The sequence below is a fragment of the Carassius carassius genome, chromosome 6, assembly GCF_963082965.1.
Source record: "Carassius carassius chromosome 6, fCarCar2.1, whole genome shotgun sequence".
Classification (NCBI taxonomy): domain Eukaryota; kingdom Metazoa; phylum Chordata; class Actinopteri; order Cypriniformes; family Cyprinidae; genus Carassius; species Carassius carassius.
The window spans coordinates 32,678,408-32,699,793 of record NC_081760.1 but is presented as its reverse complement, the minus strand read 5'-3'; the positions used below and the strand labels follow the sequence as shown (position 1 = coordinate 32,699,793).

The window sequence follows — 21,386 nt, the reverse complement described above, 5'->3', positions numbered from 1 at the left end:
CACTTCAGGGGCCTATTGTCTCCAGTCTGATCGTTTTTTCTCGCCTCCGTCCCCCCCTTCGCTTTTGACTCCACTTGGTATGTTCCAGACATTCAAGCCAAGCTTTCACACATGCAGGGGAAGCTTGTCTCAGGCAAATGCTGACAAGCTACAAACAAGGCATCCATCCCCCTTCACTGCACACACACACACACGAGTGTGTTAACAACTCGTTTCTCTTGCTGAGACTCAAGCCCTCACTTACCAGTCACCGTTGAGCCCAACAGCCTCATTCAAAAAATCATATATCTTGAAGTGTGAGCTTCAGCGTTGGGGAAGCTACTTTGAAAGTGTCTTGGAAAGCTCCAAGAAATTGTGAAGTTAAGGTAGTTCATCTACAGTCAGATTTGGCTTTTAGCGAAAAAGCTACACTACATGCTACTAAGAAAAAAAATGGGGCAATATAAAGAAGGATATTACATAAGAGTAGTACATATCAGTAAGGATATCAGTTAAGTTGACAGCATCAAACCTAATACATTAGCACTAGGACTGTAAGGGTTAAAACATGTAATTAATTACATTATTAGTTGTGTTAATTTCATACTATAAGTGTTCGGTGTCATTTCTAAAAAAAAGATGGTGTGGTCAACCTAGTTAATACACAACTGGAAACAATCATTCTAAACAGTACTATTTAGTCACATACTTAATTGAAAAGGAACAACACATTAAACTAAACGTGAAATTTTGAAGTAGACGAATTGAAATAGTTTTTTCTCGTTAAACATACTCTAATAACCTTTATTTACAACTTTTTACAGTAAAGTGTTGTCATGCAACTTGTTGGGAAAAACTGCTTGTTATTGAAAAAGCTGACTAAAACAACTGTAAATGTAGATTTCTGTGCCTCACGCATCACCAAATGGAAAAATAATGACTGTTTTTAAACAGGTTTCCACAAGCACTCCCCCATCTGCCATTTGTCAAAAAAAGGATAATCCACCTCAAACTTACACCATTGGTTGAAATGTTTATTTCAGCAAATTTTCTTTCTTTTTTTTTTTTTTTTTAAAATGACCCTTCAATCTGAAAATATTTTAAAACAACACATACCACCTTTAATTTAGTTGAATAGCTACTTTTACTTTAAAACTTTCCAACACTGGTGAGTTTGCTTAAGTCATATGAACATACACATCCATGGCTTGTTGTGGGACTTGTAGGATACGAGAGCTTTCTCTTTCCTCCTTTCTCTCCATCTCTGTTACTTGTGTAGCTCTCAGGGAGTGAAAAAAACACACAAGAGGGGGAGAGGGGGACGAGAAAAGTGAGAAGGGAAGGGGGTAGGGTGGGACGGTATTCATGCTCTCATCTGGCTTCTATAGCAGTAGGCAAAGAAGGAGAGAAACGGAGGGTCAGGGGCCGCAAAAGGAGAGAGAGAGAGAGAGAGAGAGAGAGAGAAGGAAAAAAGGGTGATGTGAGGCTGGGGGAGGAGTAGGATTAAGGAACAATGAATCCCAGACCCCAAACTGAGGGGTAAGAGTTCTCAAGTTGGGCCGTTAAAATCATGTCTCAATGTGAAGCCCTCGCTGCCGTGCTCCGACTCAACACAAACATTTCAAAACATGCCTGTTTTCAGATCAAGACTTTTTTGTCTTCTGAACCCCCAGCTCAGTAAGGCTGTACTGAATGTCATTTTGCATTATCATTAATAATACTTATCCTTGATAATTTGCTCAAATAATGAAAAGTGCACTCACATGAAATGGTAACCACTGTTTTATTTTACATGGACAGGGTCACCTCAAGGGGGCCACCATATTGAGATCACATGTCCAGCTAAATATCTAACCCCTCTTTTATTAGTAACTTTTTTTCTCCCTGAATAAATTAACCAGGACTGGCTAATGCATCAATATGGCTAGATCTGATAAATACTCTGCAGAACATAAATCCAAATATAAAATTAAGTGATGTAGCGATTATTATAATGATTCATTTTTAAACTAATAAATCCAATACTACAGAAACATTGTAAAAAAAAAAATAAAAAAAAAAGTTACATTCACAAGCAATTTCTGAGAGGAAAATTCTTTGCACACACAAACAAAAACTAAATTCTACAAAAAAATAAAAAATAAATTAAACAGTCACACAATATAAAATGACCTACATTAACTCAAATACACAAAACATTTTTAAAATATAATAATTTTCTAATTACTATTTTTCTGTTAAACAAGTTTAAAGACAAGAAAATAAATCTGATGTCATTCCAAACTGTACAACTTTTCGTAGTCTGTGCAACATAAAAGATATTTAAAAAAATGTGGGGTTTTTTTTTTCCAATGGACTCCAATGTTGTTTGGTTACCAACATTCTTCCAAATGTCTTGTGTGTTCTGCAGAAGTAAAATTTATACAGGTTAAGAATGACATGTGGTTGAGTAAATTATGACAGAATTCTCTTTTTTTGGGGTGAACTGTTGCTTTGACAAAGCAAAATGAAAATGTTACCCCCTGGTTGGGATCACTGTACTAGAGGATGTGAAAGAGTGAAGAGAAATGAAGGAAGGAAAATAAGCATGGAAGAGGAGGGGTAATAGCTGGGAAGTAGACAGATGTGTCAATCAGTCACAATTGTAAGCAGATGGATACAAAGACACCAACAGCCTTCCTTTCACAGTTTAACCACTCTCTATACCACCAAACCCTTAAAAGTTCAACAAAAACGAATGAAATTGAGGGTTTTTTAAATAAAGATACACATCATGTGATTTCATTATTAGGCTACTGATACTGGATTTTTCATCTGATTTACTACTACACAGCAAAAGTGCATCAGAAGTGAATCCAGAAATGTCCATTTTATCGATGTCTGTGGATTGAGACATAAAAGTTTTGTTGCTATACACAGCAAGGCATCTGTCTTTGATTCAGGACACAGACTGTGAGCTGCACGCGAAGAGTTAATATTTAAACGGGCTGGTTGCTAGTGTGGAGGACAGCAGGAGGGGGCGGAGCCACGGGACGGGCTTCCATTGAGAATTGAGCTGCCTGTGATTGAGCTGAACTATTTTGGGCGGTGGGGGGGGGGTCTCATTCCTCGCATTTACCTTACTTTGCATGTAGTGTTGAAATGTCACATTACACCTATTTCCTTATAGTCGTTACTTAATAAATAGCTGTAAATGTGTGAAATATTCCTCTCTGTGGGTGTACAGTCAAAACAGTAGTAGAGAAAGTAAACCAATCACCCCTATGATAGTATTCCCAGCATCAATGAATGGTGGTGCATTTATAGGCTGGTATGTGGAAAAATACACTGTAGATTATCATAAAGGACCGGGCTCCTATTAAAAAGAAACCTTGGAGATTTGTAATGACCGTGTTTACGATTTCAACAATCTCAGCTTCCGTAAACGGCGATATCGAAAAGCAATTAATGTTGTTTATGAAAAACAAACTGGCTTTTTGGTTTTGAGCCACAGTTCTGTCCCGTGGAGAGTCTGCACTCTTTCAGAAACTTTATCTCTACTCTTCAAGATGATTCTACACCAAACAACTGCTTTGAAACTGATCTTGAACCACACCAAACTGAGCTGTATTGCTTCAGTCAATCATACATACATTCTTTTTTTTTCTTATTTTCACATTAAAAGCTCTTAACAGTTTTAGCTTCACTACTGTTCTAATAAATGTAATAAAAAATTACACATATATAAGATATATAAGAACTGTTTCTTGAGCAGCAAATCAGCATATTAGAATAATTTCTGAAGAATTATGTGAAACTGAAGAATGGAGTAATGATGCTGAAAATTCAGCTTTGAAATCACAGAAATAAAATAAATAAAAAAAAAATTCAAAATAGATAACAGTTATTTTAAATTGTAATAATATTTCACAATATTACTATTTTACTGTATTTTTGATCAAATAAATGCAGCCTTGGTGATCATAAGAGATTTAAAAAAAAAATTCCCCCTCAATGCAATTATAAATGTTCTCCAAAATAAGTAAACACAATGTCATTCTTCTTAATTGAATGACATAATATCGCCCTAAAAAAACACCATTATGTTAATCTTATTATGTTAATCTGTAATAAATGAATCCAAACGGTTTCAAACAAATCTTAGTGACTGGACAGAATAAGCTCAAAATGAGGCAGTTTCTAGCTGTCATTTAGACAATCGAGGCAATTGTAGCCAATCACATTCCACTGCATTACAGGCCACTGCACATTTGGACGGTGTCCAGACGACGCTGTGAGACCTCATGCTGGCTGGGATGATCGCTAACATGCCATCAGCAGATCTCCACAGCCTGAAGGAGAAATGCAGGAGACGCTGGACACACATGGGATGGCAGATGCACCAGCAGGCGTTCTCCTGCTCGCTACAATAACACGCTGCTTCATTCTGGATGCTGGGACACCACGTCCAGCACTGAAGTCATGGCATATGTCTACGCATATCAATGGAACCTTGGAAAGAACGGGCACTGCTTCAAGGAGGTACAAGGCAAGAATATTCAATTATATTCAAGTACATCTAAAAAAATTCAGATACTAAGTGGCTTATTCCTATTCTTTAGCTCGTTTTTTTGTTTTTGGTAAGTATTTTTGTCTTATTTTAAAATATTTAAACACCATACAATGGTTCCATGCAATATATCTTGAATTAAGCAGGAAATTTTGAACTTGTTTTAAGCATACATCTAAACTTAACTGAGCGAAGTTTACGCTTAAAACAAGAAAGAAGAAAAAGCCAGTGGGAAATGGGCATAAATGTATCTTGTTTAATGATGTTTAGACCAAAAAAAATTACTGATTAAGTACAGTTTTGCTTTAGTGTTTCCTGCACTCATCCTCAAAACCCTTTTTAAACTCTTCAAGGGTAAATTGACTAAAAGATTTTTCTTGTTGTGTATCCTTGATATGAGATGATGTAATGAACCTTAGTGCTCATATTGGACCAGCTTAAACTTTTGACAGAAATAGCAGAAATCTTGCATCATAGAGCCACTATTACCATCACAAATTTTCCACCTATTAAGGTAGCTGAATTTTGTCTGGATAAAGCAATGATGGCTCTCGTTCTGTACTGCACTTACAGAATCTAGTTTGCTAGTTGAGACATGAACAGATCAGGAACACTGAGCCAGAAATGAGACGGGAGGCAAATATGTGGCCCGTTGTGTCCTCAATACGATTTCAGAGCTGCGACGTGACCATACAGCAAAAATTCAATCATGTTCTCACTCCCTAGTGATGCTGCTACTGCTTAAGGGGACCAAGAAGGGCACAAACACGTTCCCTGATGCAACATATGTGTTATTTAAACATTACATAAAGGCTACAGAAGTGTAATCACCTTATGGCACCTGGAGGAGGAAAAGGGTGCTCGGCTTTAGAAAGAATTAGTGCTGTCCTAAAGGAGCTGCTCACTACATACAGTCTCTTATGAATAAATTATTTAATAACTGCACACTGATTCTTATGGTGCTGTTGCTTTCTTGTTTCCTTGGTAATAATAAAAGCAACAGATGTGACCATAATGTAAATAATTGATGTTTTCTTGTGTTTTCCAGACATGCATATTCTTGTGCTTTTTTGCTGTATTTGACAGCTGTACCGAAGACTGAGTGTCCCCTTGTGGACAGTTGAGGAAATGCATGCATTTTAGGTCAGAATTTACTCCCACAATTGTCGTTGTTGACAAAATTATTCTCTTTATGGTTACTATTTTCCACAATTTAAAATAATGGTTAACAGTGGTAATAGACGCAATGGGTGCAACTGTTGTTGAAGGGTTGGGAAGTATCCGAGTCTTTATTTATAACTAACAAAAGCACAACAAAACAGCATGTTAGTAGGTATGGAGTCGATGCAATCTTGCTTCCTCAGGGACTAATTTACTTCCTATCTTTTTGAAGGGCACACTTGAATGAATCATTGTGTTAAAAAAGCCAAACTTGGTTCAAATATCTTGCATAAAATTAAGCTAAATGCCAACTTTAAGGATAATTTTCTAGATAAGTGATTACGATAAGAAGCCATTGTCTTTGTATTCTCAGTACAACCTAAAATACAACTCTCACAGGCCTAGTACAAGTTGGGATGGACTGATGTGAAGTGTTAAGTAAATTTGAGCTGGCTGATACACCTAATCTTGAATAACTCCACTAATGCGACTCCATTAAAATCCATTTTGAGACCTGGATCTGGCTCAGCGTGTGGGCCATAAATCAACATGCAATATTCACAGGGGGTAAAGAGCGAAGAAAATCACCTAACCCTCAGGATATTACTTTATACAAAATACTGAACTTGTAAGAAATGGACCTTTCAAATCTTGCAAGCAGAGGACCTGACTCTTTCATATTGACCTCCACCAAACTTCTGCAGAAAACATAATCATAAGAAATGTTTTGAATGAATCCGGATAATCCCAGATTGGTTCTGATAAAACACTACATAAAGGTTCCAATTAGAATCAAAAGAACTTTTTACTTCCTAGTTCCGTCCAATCATCAAAGGAACCGAGAAATCAATATGTTGGCATGCAGAACCAATGTCACTTTTAGATTATTATTATTTTTAATCTAAAAGAAACTTTAAGAAACTTTATCTAAAAGGACCTTTTTTAAGAGTGTAAAAATCAACTGTTTTCCCCCATTCTCTTAAAAATGTACAAACTTCAGAGGAATATTTTACTCCTTACCAGTTTGATTTTGATGGTTCAAGCTGAGATGGATCCTGGTAGGAGAGATTGAATAACACATCATCAAATCTGGCACAGGCTTGGACTTCATGACTGCAGCATCCAGAAGGAAAATGATTTTGACCGACACCACTAGATACAAGCTCAGCCTGGAGCTTCAAGCTTCAAAAATCACTGTAATAGTATGGTAAAAGTAGACCTTATGAATCAAGCACTATAGAACTGACTCATGCTGGTTTTGTAAACTGGATCAAACAATTAATTCAAAAGAACTCGAAAAAAAGGTTCATCATCAAACTGGACAGTACTAATTCTCTTATGAACTGTCAAGGTAAGCTACGGCAAAATTTTCAGTGAAAATAGCTTTAATTTTGGCCTGTTTTGTTGTTTGGCTTCAGAATATAATGCATGGGTCACAAGGACTACTTGTATGACCAAATTTTATGGTTCCTGTTCTGTTCTTACCTTGTGTGTCTACAGAAGGATGAAAGTCATACAGGTTAGGAAAAATATTAGAGTTAATGACGACTTTTCAGTGAACTACTCCTTCAAATCGCAGTATTAACCAGGCCATGACACAGCCATCCCACTATGGCGTTATTTTTGTGCCACAATCCTGAGCGAGTAATTGTAAGTTTTGAGCACAGATAACTATATTTTGCAAGCACATTACATTATATTTTGAACAGAAATTAACAATCGCAAAAAAAAAAAAAAATTCGCTTGAGCAAAGAAAAAACGATTCCATGATCAATACATGTAATAACTCCTCTCACGCAGTTTACTCAGGTGCTCTCTCACAAACTTATTCTCTGCGCTCCTGTCAAGTCCCTCTCTCTCTCAACCTCTTAATACTGTGCGCGCTGAACTCTTGACACACGCTCGCTCAACTTAGAACAGCATTACAAGTGTGCCACAAAAAAAACCAATCGGAAAGTTAAAGGTCAATTGTGATTGGCTGTTGGTCTCCAATCAAATCGCTAGTAAAACCAAAGCCCGTCTGGTCCGTGTACGTTTTGATCATTTCATTTCCTATTTAGAATTCAATCACAAATTAAAAAAAAAAGTCTTTACATTATTTGCATGTGATTTATCAACACCTAGTACATCTTAAAATATACAGCTCATGAAAAATAAAAGTTCCAGATGGACAAACATTAAATGCATAAACCAGTGTGAATAAACTATATCTTAAAATAAATTTGGAGGTAGGTTGAAAAAGCCAGATTGGGAAGTTTTAAAAAGTTGTACAGCTTGAAGTGTGAAGTTTATTCTTTTACACAGATATGGCATATTCATGGCAGTACACATGAAATTCATGTATATATTTGTCACTTAAACTATTGTAAACAGAAATCCTGTCGCCCCCTCTAGTGGAAATTAAGTGTTAATGCCTTCATTGCTCGGGTAACAAAAGTCACTAGGATTTTTTGGGAAGGTAAATCTGACCAGTTATACAGCAACGCGAGTCAGACGAGTCTGAAGATCTGAGCTGAAATTGGTGAAACATTAATGTTCTAGTCGGTGTCAATTACTCTTATAATAAATAATAATAATAATGTTTAAATATATGTTGGCTTTCTCAAGCCCAACAAAGAATACTAAGAAGAGAAACATCATTCAATTTAGTATGTAATAAAACTAATATTACTAATTTATTTCAGAAATTTAACTATATTAATTTTCACAACTATTTATTAATGTCACACACACATACCTAGTGCCTTTAGACTTAAAAGACGAAAGTAATAAATGTTACAGACATATTATCATGGAACTGTTCAGTCTATTATTGATTTTGATTTCCACTTCACTTTTATCCAAGGAGACAGAACTATTTGCACTGTATTTACAGTGGGACAATATTCATACGATACTATAACCTAGAAATAATTTAAAGGGGTCACTTGCAAGTCACAGCAGCACGAATTATGTGCCCAGCCACATCTGTTTCAAATATTATTCTAATTAACAGTGAGTGGTTTCAGACATTATAGTGCCGCACTCGTACTGACTCTTAGTTTGCCGAAAGAATGAAAAAATGTGCTGAAGGCGGAGCGATTCGACCAATCAGATGAAAGCAGCGTTTCAGCACCACCCACAAGTGCGCATGAAATATTGAAGCCATAAACCGATTTGTAAACCCCAAAAGACAAAATGAGATATAGAGCCAAAAACTCATTTTCCGTTTGTTAAACTAAATGGAAAAACGAATAAACTAGCAATTTTTCCATTTCTCGTTATTGAATTCTAAATAGGAAATGATAGGGCTTTGGTTCTACTAGCGATTTGATTGGAGACCAACAGCCAATCACAATTGACCTTTAATTTTCCGATTGGTTTATTTTGTGGCACACTTGTAATGCTGTTCTAAGTTGAGCGAGCGTGTGTCAAGAATTGAGCGCGCACAGTATTAAGAGGTTGAGAGAGAGAGAGGGACTTGACAGGAGCGCGGAGAATAAGTTTGTGAGAGAGCACCTGAGTAAACTGCGTGAGAGGAGTTATTACTGCACGTTAATATGGATAATAGCAAACAAGCAAATACATTTATTGAGCACGGAATCGTTTTTCTTTGCTCAAGCGAATTTTTTTTTTTTTGTGATAGTTAATTTCTGTTCAAAATATAATGTATTGTGCTTGCAAAATATAGTTCTCTGTGCTCAAAATGTACAATTACTCGCTCAGGATTGTGGCACAAAAATAACGCCATATCCCACTGCCCTCCAAGAGATTACATCTGACTCTTGTTATGCCCTGGCAGGGCCAGTGTAATATTTTGGTAACCTTAGGCATTTAATGAGCCTAGCTGCAATAAGACAGTCACGTAAGCTTCCCAAGAGTCGTCCATTTATAACACCGACAGGTGTTGCATGAAATTCGGCCGCTCCATCAGCTGGTAGGTAAGAAGTCTGAAGAATTGACATCTGCTGGAACAGTTATGCCTTGGTAGGGTGCTCTATTAAGATTCAGAAAATAAATATGTATATACACTACTGTTCAAGAGTTTGAGGTCAATTTTTTAAAGATCTTATGCTCACCGAGGCTGCATTTGTTTGATCAAAACTTCAGTAATATTGTGAAATATTATTAAAATTTAAAACAACAATTTTCTAATTTAATATATTGGCAAATGTGATTTATTCATGTTATGGCAAAACTGAATTTTTCAACAGTCATTCCTCCAGTTTTCAGTGTCACATTCAGTTTCCTTAAGCATAATCTAATATGCTGATTTGGTCCTCAAGAAACATTTCCTATGATTAAGATTATTGACCCTGAAACCCTGATACATAAATCTTACTGACCCCAAGTTTACAATTGAACAGTGCTGGTCATTCTGTGTGGCACTGGCAAATCAAACTGAGAAAGGTCATTAAATTATGACCTTTAATATGTGGGGTATTCATTTATTCATCCCTGGCAGAAGAACTGCCTGTGATGGTAAAAATAAAATAGGCCTTTTATTGATTAAGTCACATTTATAGGTTTAATTTTCAGTGCAAATGGAGGTAAGTCGATAGGTCTCTGCTGAGTTCAGAGTGAACATTTATTTTGTATTTATTGAACGATGTCTTTTAAAGGAGATTTGATTAGTTGTAAGAGTGACAGTTTAAGTTGTAGATGGAAATGCGTTGAGGTCAAAAATAAGAGAAGGATAACAGATTTGTGTTTAAGGAACAAGGAAGCATATATAGAGGAGGTCATAGTGGTAAAGAACTTCATTAAATCTATGATAAATTCACATTTAGTACCTGAATGTTAGCATATTAAGTCTTTATTGGAGCAAGTTGGTTCACTTGGTTGTCGTCTTGGTTGTGCTATTTTCTAGGCATGCAATCACAGCTTCTATGGGGAGAGACAGAATATCCAAATCTGTTTGTCAAAGTGACATACTTTGTCATACATTTGGTTTCTTTAACTCAAATCACACTGAAAAAAGCAGGCTTTTGACTGAAAAGAGGACTTCCATTCCTATAGCTGTTCTACTGAGTAATTCTTCTTATATTTTGATATATCTAAAAAAAAAAAAAAAAAAAGTAAGTATATTTATATTAGAAATTGCAATAATTTCACTCATTGATAACAATAAAAGCAATGTTTACACTAACACATGAGATTCTATACAAATGTTTAGTAATTTCCTTTTTCCGTCAGTCCTATTTTTGTAAATCAGAGACAGCTTTCTAAGTGATGTGTTCTAGAACCTGGATGAGGATGGTATCTAGGACATCACTGCTGTAGTCCACATGCTCAAGATGAAGAGAGGGAATGAAAGACACCAGCAGACGGCTCAGGTTCAGACGCAGCGTCCTCAGTTTGCAGCTGTTGTCTTTCTCTTCCTTTCCTCTCTGGCTCCGTTCCCTGAGCTCTGCCAGTTGACTCCTCAGCTGATCACACAGGGCAGAAAGCTTGCTCTTCTCCTCTTCTGCACTCTCCAGCTAGACACAGCAGATACAATTCAAATCTTTTAAGTAGAACTTTTTGAAAACTTTTATAGTTGCAGAAGACAGTATTAGAGTGGTGCTGATTTGTGCAAAAGTCACTGCCATAATGCTGGGCTGTTGTGGGTGGTTGCTAGGGTGCTCCTATGCAGTTGCTAAGGTGTTGTTTGGTGGTAGCTTAATAGCTAAAACTCAACATAGTCACTCAACATAGCCATGTTGTTATTAATAATACCTCAAATGAAAGCTACTAAAAATAGTTTTCTTCAACTGAAATAAAGCAGACATAAAATATTAAAGGGGTGGGTGATTATGATTACATTTTTTGAACCTTAGTTAGTGTGTAATGTTGCTGTTAGAGCATAAACAACATCTGCAAATGTACAACACTCAAAGTTCAATGCAAAGGGAGACATTTTCTTTTAAAGGAATCGCTGTTTAAGGACTACAAATAACAGCTGAGAGAGAGGACTACAAGGAGCTTCTGTCTGGGTTTGTGACATCACTAACCCTAATGTTTACATAAACCCCGCCCCCAGGAAAATTTGGAGTGCCAAACACAAACACACTGAGCCTGCTAACCAATCAGAGCACATTGCATATTTCTGAGGGAGGGGCTTCATAGAACCAGGAACTCAACAGACTGTTTTGACGAGAATGGAAGCAGCGGTGTAGAATAAAGGTAAAAGGTGTGAAAATAATGGAATTTTTTAAAAACAAAGCATGAACACGTTACTCATAAACACAACCCAACTTCTGAAAATAGCTGATCAACTACCCCTTTAATTTTATATGAAAATCTGGCTGCCTTGGCGACTAACTGAAACAAAATAAGTTAAATATAATTAAATATGACAATGACAAAAAAATGACAAAAAAATAAAACATAAAAGCAAATTCAAAACATTCCTAAATAATATGAGTATATAAATAATACTGAAACCTATAAACCTTTTTTCACCCATTTACAACCTTTCTGTAAAAAAGTTACTTACATACTTGATAGATGATAACATTTTTACAATTAGTTTTCATTTGATAACATTAATTGACTACATTAGTTAACATGACCTAACAAGGAGTAGCACTTCAAATCTTAGTAAATGTTAATTTCAGTATTTACCAGGGTTGTTATTACTTATGAAAACTAGAATTAAAATTATTCAAACATTGTTAATTGAAATAAAGCTCAAATTAATAATATCACACTCTTATCAGCCAATCAGATTCGAGGACCAGAAAGAACAGTTCAACTAACAACCACTCCACAGCTCAAATCCATCACCTCTCCCTCCTACCCTGCAGATGAGCTGGTTCCTTTCGTCCTCCAGGGCGGCGCTGTGCTCTCGAAGCTCCTCCAGTTCCTGGCGGCACGCATCTCTCTCCTCCGCTGTCTCGTGCATCAGCTCCATTAGCTCATCCTGCCACTGTTGCGCCTCTGCCAAGTTACATTCCTCTTCTTCCTCCTCCTCTTCATCATCATCATGACCTTCATGATGCACCACCCATTTCTTCTCATTTTTCAGGGGCAATTCAATTATCCGCGCCGCAGCTGAGCAGTATTCCCTCCCTGTCCCAGATGATGCATCTCTTTCACATGTCTCTTCTGCAGCTGCGAGCCCCTGATGCGACTCAATTCCTTCCATCATACCGCACGCAGCTTTGCTCGCGAGTGTGTCGGATTGAGTGAGAGTCTTTCTCTCCTCATTCAAAGTAGGCCAGTGTGTCTGAAAGGAGAGTTCTTGTGGCGGGGTGAGAGAGGGGACAGGAAAGGATGGCGTCACCTCCATCTGCGTTTCTATGGCAGAAAACTTTTGTTTTACTCTGGAAAAATAAAACATAAACAAATAAACCTTTATAAATGATATATGAAACATGTTTACTATAGAAATATGTAAAAACTATATTATTCCTACCTTCTTAGAGAGTTGGAGACAGTGGTCAGGTTAATAAGGGGCAATGGAGACCTCTCAGCTAAAGACGGTCCTAAACATGAAATGAATATTTAAAGGGATAGTTCACCCAAAAATGAAAATTATGTCATTAATAACTCGTGAACGAGTCATTATCTGGCTCAGCTCGGCTCATCTTCTTCAGTTCTCTCTTCACAGCAGTTCAGTCAGTGTACTGTTTGAGTACATGAATTACTCCGGGATATTGGTTTGTTTGAACTCAGAGGGAGTGTCAGCCACATTAAAAAAGTTAACAGCTTAAGTCATTTGTGGATTAATGCGTATTGGAGACGCGAACCGTTTAAAATGATTCAGCTCGATTTGGTGAACTGGTTCAAAAAGATCCGGTTACAGCGAATGATTCATTCACGAACCGGATCAACTGCTTTGTTTTGAACTGTCTTACAACAGACACTGAAGAGAAGACAATGCTGAATAAAGTCGTAGTTTTTGCTATTTTTGGACCAAAATGTATTTTCGATGCTTCAAAATATTCTAACTGACCCTCTGATGTCACATGGACTACTTTGAAGATGTTTTTCTTACCTTTCTGGACATGGACAGTATACCGTACACACAGTTTCAATGGAGGGACTGAGAGCTCTCGGACTAAATCTAAAATATCTTAAACTGTGTCCCGAAAATTGGAACAACATGAGGGTAAGTTATTAATCACATAATTTTGCAAATTGGGCGAACTAACCCTTTAATAATAAGAGATGGTTCACTCAAAAATGAAAATTCAGTCATAACTCAACATCATGCCATATGTATTAGTTCCTCTGAGCAACACAAAATAATATATTTTGAAAAATGTCTCTGTGTTGTGTTATTTGTTAATAAAATGAAAGTTTTTCTATTATTATTTAATACTAAATTAAGTAAATACTATTTATTTTTCACATACTTAACCCAACTGCAAAAATCACACGCTCAAATTTATAATTTTTTTTTTTTTTTTTTTTTTTAAAGAAAAAACGAAAGACAACTAAACATTGCATGAAAAGCCAAAGTTTCAAAGTCTCGGAGGCATTTCATTAACAGAACCAAAAGCCACATCCACCAGAGCCTCTAAATCCACATGGTAAGGTGGGTCAAAGCTATTTTAGTATGGCTTTTATGTGGCGTTGCATCTTTACCAGATATTACAGACGCTGCTGAATGTATGGGTGCCTGAATGGTTGTTAACGCTGGTCCGTCTTGAGTTTGTGTGATCTGAAAGGAGAACACAAGATTCTGATATTGCTTTTTGATGAATAATCCATTTACATTGGCATCAATCTAGAAGTTGGTTCATTAGCATTGGCTCCTTGGTTCTCTAGTTGAGTAGGTTATAAATGTTCTTACTTCTGGAATGTTCTCCTCGAGCAGACTCTTTGTATTTCTCCGCCTTAATATATAGAGAATGTGCTGAATCTTATAATGCTTCTGGTATTCTTAATGTCAAGAAACAATCAGTAATATTGACAATGTAACTTACTTGCGTTTAAAGGGTTTAGGGTATGACTTTTGATCTGCCTCCTCATCCTCTAGTTCTTCCTCCACCAAGCAGCTCCTGTGTGGAGCTCAGAGTAAGGTGACAATAAAATGAACAATAAGCATGTTGAGAAACCCAGCAAGGAGGTAGTCATCACTAAACAAAAATTATAATCATGTGGGGCTCAACAGAAAATACTGAATTAATTGACCTAGAAATAATGGCAGTTATTCCTTCCCATCTGTTGAACTCAAATATTTGGTTTCCTTTGGGTTCCTTTAACCCTTATGCATCTGCTCAGATATCCCAGGCTCATTCAAACCCTTCCCTTTTCACTCATGATATCATGGCATAACTATTTTGTTGCCGTCACCTGAACTGTGGGTCATAGTTCATGCTGCAGAACCATTTATCTGGCAGCTCAGTGATGGCATCTGGAAGCCTCCTCCACTTCAGGCAGCTGTCACACTGAACCCAGACTTGATCTGGAACTTTCCTTTCGGAAGAAGACATAGGTAAGATTATGAAATATTAAAGAGATATTTCACCTAAAAATATCTTCAATAGTTCAATTGTTTCATCATTTACTCATATATATATATACATACAGGTGCTAGTCATATAATTAGAATATCAGCAAAAAGTTGATTTATTTCACTTATTCCATTCAAAAAGTGAAATGTGTACAGTATATTATATTCATTCATTACACACAAAACTGATATATTTCAAATGTTTATTTCTTTTAATTTTTATTATTATAACTGACAACTAAGGAAAATCCAAAATTCAGTATCTCAGAAAATGTGAATATTGTGAAAAGGTTCAATATTGAAGACACCTGGTGCCACACTCTAATCAGCTGATTAACTCAAAACACCTGCAAAGCCTTTAAATGGTCTCTCAGTCTAGTTCTGTAGGCTACACAATCATGAGGAAGACTGCTGACTTGACAGTTGTCCAAAAGACGACCACTGACACCTTGCACAAGGAGGGCAAGACACAAAAGGTCTTTGCAAAAGAGGCTGGCTGTTCACAGAGCTCTGTGTCCAAGCACATTAATAGAGAGGCGAAGGGAAGGAAAAGATGTGGTAAAAAAAAAAGTGTACAAGCAATAGGGATAACTGCACCCTGGAGAGGATTGTGAAACAAAACCCATTCAAAAATGTGGGGGAGATTCACAAAGAGTGTACTGCAGCTGGAGTCAGTGCTTCAAGAACCACTACGCACAGACGTATGCAAGACATGGGTTTCAGCTGTCGCATTCCTTGTGTCAAGCCACTATTGAACAACAGACAGCATTAGAAGCGTCTAAAGACAAAAAGGACTGGACTGCTGCTGAGTGGTCCACAGTTATGTTCTCTGATGAAAGTAAATTTTGCATTTCCTTTGGAAATCAGGGTCCCAGAGTCTGGAGGAAGAAAGGAGAGGCACACAATCCACGTTGCTTGGGGGGTGCCATGTCATCTGCTGGTGTTGGTCCACTGTGTTTTCTGAGGTGCAAGGTCAACGCAGCCGTATACCAGGAAGTTTTAGAGCACTTCATGCTTCCTGCTGCTGAACAACTTTATGGTGATGCAGATTTCATTTTCCAACAGGACTTGGCACCTGCACACAGTGCCAAGGCTACCAGTACCTGCTTTAAGGACCATGGTATCCCTGTTCTTAATTGGCCAGCAAACTTGCCTGACCTTAACCCCGTAGAAAATCTATAGGGTATTGTGAAGAGGAAGATGGGATATGCCAGACCCAAGAATGCAGAAGAGCAGAAGGCCACTATCAGAGCAACCTGGGCTCTCATAACACCTGAGCAGTGCCACAGATTGATCGACTCCATGCCACGCCGCATTACTGCAGTAATTCAGGCAAAAGGAGCCCCAACTAAGTATTGAGTGCTGTACATGCTCATACTTTTCATTTTTATACTTTTTATTTGGCCAAGATTTCTAAAAACCCTTTCTTTGTATTGGTCTTAAGTTATATTCTGATTTTCTGAGATACTGAATTTGGGATTTTCCTTAGTTGTCAGTTATAATCATCAAAATTGAAAGAAATAAACATTTGAAATACATCAGTCTATGTGTAATGAATGAATATAATATACAAGTTTCACTTTTTGAATGGAATTGATTAAATAAATCAACTTTTTGATGATATTCTATTTATATGACCAGAATCTGTATATATTTAATCCAAGACTTTTTGTCATCTAAGAAAAACAAAAAGAGAAACTTTGGAGAATATGGTTTCATAGTGGATGCTGACAGAGTGTGCAAGCTTCAGAAAGCACACAAAAGCACCATAGAAGTATCATTAGATTAATCCATATGCCTTGGGTACTATCAAAACTGATATTCTTAGGGTGGGAAACAGACTAACATTTTTAATCAGTGGTTTACAAAACTGCTCTGAATGATCCATTCACAAATCACAAAATCACAAACACAAATTACAGATCAGTTGATGAACAACCAAAATAGAGCTATGCTGGGATTCACAATTACATTTTGGCCTGTACTCCTGCCAAAGGTCATTGTGCAACTTTAAAAGATTTTAAAGTCCCTCTTAAGAGGGACATTTCTTAGTGTGTCCTTTTGTGCAGTGTTATTTTAGTATTAAAGTTGAATATAAATATAATATTTTATCTTATATTTATATTTTATTTTAATTCAGCTTTATTTCAAGTACTTTAAATGATTTTTAATAGTTTTAGTTAACAGGAACATCACTGCTTTTGTGTTCCATGGAAGAAAGTCAGTCATGGGGGGAGAACAATTCCTTTAAAACTATCTAGAAATGTCCTTAAAACCCTTAGATTTTTTTTGGATTACTGGCAAGTTATTAATGGCAGTACTCACAACACATCCTCTATTGCTACTGTGCACTTCGGGTCCTCTTTCTTTCGTTTGTAGCGGATTTCGTTCCAATACTCCTCCAGCTTTATGCTGAGGTTGTGCATGATCTTCCTGTACAAAATAGTGCCTTTCCATCAAAGTAACCCAAGGGGATCATTTGGGGTAAATACCAGTAGAGTGATAAACATTGTTTGTTGAGCGCACCTGTATTTATCGGTGTCATCAAAGTCTTGTTTGTTGTGAGTGGGCTGAAGGAAATTGCACTCTATAACACCAATAACACATACACCTTTTCTTTCAGCCTGTTATAAACACAAACAATGGCTTTTAGTATTGAATTTATTGGCAAAGGAAGCAAAAGAAACATACAATCGTTTCTGGTTACCTTACATTGGCAGCCCACTTTCACATATGGCTTTATTAGCCTGTTCTTATGGTACATCATAATCCCATAATGCTCTTTGCTTTTGGTGTTGTATCCAAAAGTGATGCGTACACGTTTGTTCTGAGCCCCGAGTTAAGAAATGCTGAAACAGTAATAATGTTTTATGTGTGTGTGCACTCCAAAAAAACTAAATATTTTCTAAGGATACGAGGAATGAGGGTCTGTAGTTGTCCTGTGCAATAAGAGCCAGACTTTTGGATATCAGCTGACTTTTCACTCTTTGTCCTCGAATAATGATTTGCATACGAGGCTTCAGGTATAAGATGCTACAGTATGCCTACATTACAAAAACATGATGAATCAATATTCCTCCTAACCCATCACCAAACAGTCTTATTTTTATCCCATCTCCTCCAATGGACATATTTGTCTCTTTTCAATAGAACATGATTAGACATGATTATGTATATTTCCTACTAGTAAATATAAAAGCACATGCCATATTCTTGCGAGATGTGCTCTGCTCACCCGTAAGGAGTATTCACTTTCAGGGGTCATGTTGCTCTTGTCACTGGTGTTCGCCCTGACCAGAATGTCATATTTATCTGTGTCAAAGTCAAATTCAGTCTCTCCATTTGAGGTCCTAAAAAAAAACACACACACATTTTGGGGTCGGTAAGACTTTTAAATGTTATTGAAAAAAGTCTCTCATGCTCAACTCCTTTTCAGCCATGGGGAAAACAATAGAATTAAAAATTAAAAAGGTAGTTGTGACTTTTTATCTCGCAATTCTGACATTTTTACTCACCGTTCTGAGTTTATATCTCACAATTCAGACTTTTCTTCTCAGAATTGTCAGTGTACATCTCTGCAGTTATAATCTTGCAATTGTGAGATAATATCTTGCAATACTGAGTTTATTTCTCACAATTCTAATTTGATATTTTTGTGTATGCAGCGGAGCTCACATGCGAAGGTTCCAGATGATGATCCGTGTTCCTGTGGGTCCGGCCGCGCTGATGGCGCGGAGCTCTGCAAACAGCTCTTTCTCTGAGTTGAAGAGCGAGTGTGAGAGGATCGCTCTCAGACTGCCTCCATCCTCTACACTAGTGAGGTCAAAGGTCAAGAATTCAGTTTCACTCAAAGCTTAAGAAATGCATATGCATAAATGCAATTTAAATATGAATTAAAACAGTCAGTTGGGATCTTTGAACAAGCTTTAAAGAGATAGTTCACTCAAAAAAAGAAAATTCTGTCATTAATGTCGTTCCAAACCTGTAAGACCTTCGTTCATCTTCAGAACACAATTGAAGATATTTTTGATGAAATCCGAGAGCTTTCTGACCCTGCATAGATGGCAAAAGAACTACCACATTCAAGGCCCAGAAAGTTATGAAAACTACGAGATAAGCTGTCGGATTTCATCCAAAATATCTTCATTTGTCTTCTGAAGATGAACGAAAGTTGGTTTCTGAACAATTTGAGGGTGATTAATTAATGACAGAATTTTCATTTTTGGGTGAATGATCCCTTTAATAAAATTGAAAAGAAATCTGTAGATGATTACTGGTTATGTCCATCGCGTCTGAATGTGATCATGGGCACCAAAACTCGCTGTGCTCCTATGGCCTCGAGGTAAGACTGGGACAGGAGTCCCACACTCATAGTGTCTCTGGTCTTGGTGAAAACAATGGCATCTTTTCCCAGACGCATGGACCCTGATTTAAACCCATTGCCATACACACCAACTGGAATGTGAAATTTCGCTGCTTTCTTCTCACTGAAACCAAAGCTTAAAAACATCAGAAAAATGTGTTAACATGAATTACATACACTACTGTTGTTTGAGGTCAGTACGTTTTTTTAACTAATACTTTTCAGCAAAATATATGAAAATGGAAACAATTATTTTAAACAACATTTTGATCACATAAATACAACCTTAGTGATTTCTTTCAGAAACATTTAAAATATTGTTTCAGCCGTAATCTTTTAAAAGGTGCATCTATAGCAGTACATCACATTTCTGATCATACTTTCATTAAGAGATTACTTAACCTGCTCAAAAGGACACTAATAAGCAGCTGAATTCATTCACAGCATGATATGTATAGTGATTACAAGAAGCCAATTAGGTGTCCTTAATTATTCTGGCTGTGGGCCCCAGCACTTCAGTGTTGGTTTAATCTTAAAGGCTTTTAGTGCTAATGACATAAGACCACTATGAATCCCTTGAATTAACTGAATAAGAGTTCTTAATTCTCTTGCAGTTATAGCAACCAGTAATTACAAGTCCATTTTAAACACTTTGTACTTGCTCCACTTAAAATAAATTAAAATTAGCTTAAGTAAATGGACAGGCTGTAGTGCTTTGTACCTGAGCATCTTATGTAGTCTGGCTCTGGTCAATCCCTCCCCATTGTCCATGAAAGAGAGGCAGTCTAGTCCTCTGATGCGTGTCCAGTCTATCCAGATCTGTTTAGCACGAACATCTGGGTCATACGAATTATCTGCAACACAATTCACAGTTCACAAACTAACTGGAACAGTTAATGAACTGTTTTGAAATATGCCAACATCATAATAAGACACCCGGAATTTCAATTTGTTGTCTAAACGTGTTTTGTCTAATAAGTTGACATAAGTGTGATTTAGAGAACTCACCGATTAGCTCAGCTATAGCACTGAAGGGCCAGGTGTGACTTGTGGAATTAGCATGAAGAAATTTTGGACTAATCTGCATTAACAAAATAGGATGCTGATTGGAAAATAAGCATGAAATGCTAAAAGATTTAATTTAAAACCAGTATGTTGTTGTTCACATTTTGCTAATTATTTAGCATGCATCTTGCAATTACTAAACTGAATTTTTTTTTTAGTTGTAATTTTTATTTTATTTTAATAAAGGCTATTATACGTTTAACTTTCTACTTCAAAATGTCATGTATAATTCAAGGTGTTACTTTATTTGTAGAGTCAAAATAGTTTCTACACAAATTGTTTTCAGTGTGTTACTATTTACATATATTTTTAAATGATTGATATATTGTCATAGAATTTCATTTTGAGGCAGAATATTATAAATAATGATTTAAAAAAATGTTACCAATAAAACAACAAAAATTCTATAACGATACAACATCAAAATTACGAGAGAAAAAAAATGCAAAACAAAAATAAATACAACAAAAGTATAAAAAATACATGCTCAAAACTATTGCATTCTTCAACAATTTTTTTAATCCAAGAAGTAATAGATTAAAACTGATAAATGCACGTTACTTACTGTGCTCAAAGGAATGACACTTTTTCTAGTTGTCATTTTTGCTGGAAGATCTATGTTAGATATTGAAGAAAGCTGCAGAGAAGCTTTTGTGAGCTCTTACTGAAGAGCTTTTGCCGTCTGTGTCCAGATATAGCGCACACCCTGCTCTCACACTCCAGCTATGCACCCGCTGAGACTTCTAAAGGAGTTCCTCACATATTGTTGTGAGCAATAAATGCTGGTACAAATGTGTAACCTGAGACCTCTTTATTTTCATCTTTGAAATCTGGCTTTTGTTTTA

At 36.6% G+C, this 21,386-nt stretch overlaps 1 protein-coding gene across 3 annotated transcripts; it reads right to left on the bottom strand.

The window, feature by feature from the left end:
• Positions 1–10,151: 10,151 nt before the first annotated feature.
• Positions 10,152–21,383, bottom strand: morc3b (MORC family CW-type zinc finger 3b). 3 transcript variants are annotated; one of them, XM_059552731.1, is made up of 18 exons: positions 21,107–21,383; positions 20,485–20,557; positions 20,198–20,330; positions 19,388–19,612; positions 18,789–18,926; positions 18,349–18,463; positions 18,029–18,157; positions 17,821–17,940; positions 17,640–17,737; positions 17,439–17,546; positions 14,954–15,076; positions 14,584–14,658; positions 14,451–14,493; positions 14,243–14,318; positions 13,068–13,137; positions 12,450–12,975; positions 10,915–11,148; positions 10,152–10,555 (listed from the first exon to the last, which is right to left on the bottom strand). In XM_059552731.1, exons 1-18 carry the CDS (start codon positions 21,140–21,142, stop codon positions 10,547–10,549), a joined length of 2,331 nt encoding a protein of 776 aa, XP_059408714.1. In that variant the 5' UTR covers positions 21,143–21,383; the 3' UTR covers positions 10,152–10,546. The 3 variants fall into 3 exon arrangements, with proteins under 3 accessions (XP_059408714.1, XP_059408715.1, XP_059408713.1); XM_059552732.1 differs by having other exon boundaries at positions 10,152–10,552; XM_059552730.1 differs by lacking the exon at positions 10,152–10,555 and having other exon boundaries at positions 10,764–11,148.
• Positions 21,384–21,386: the final 3 nt, after the last annotated feature.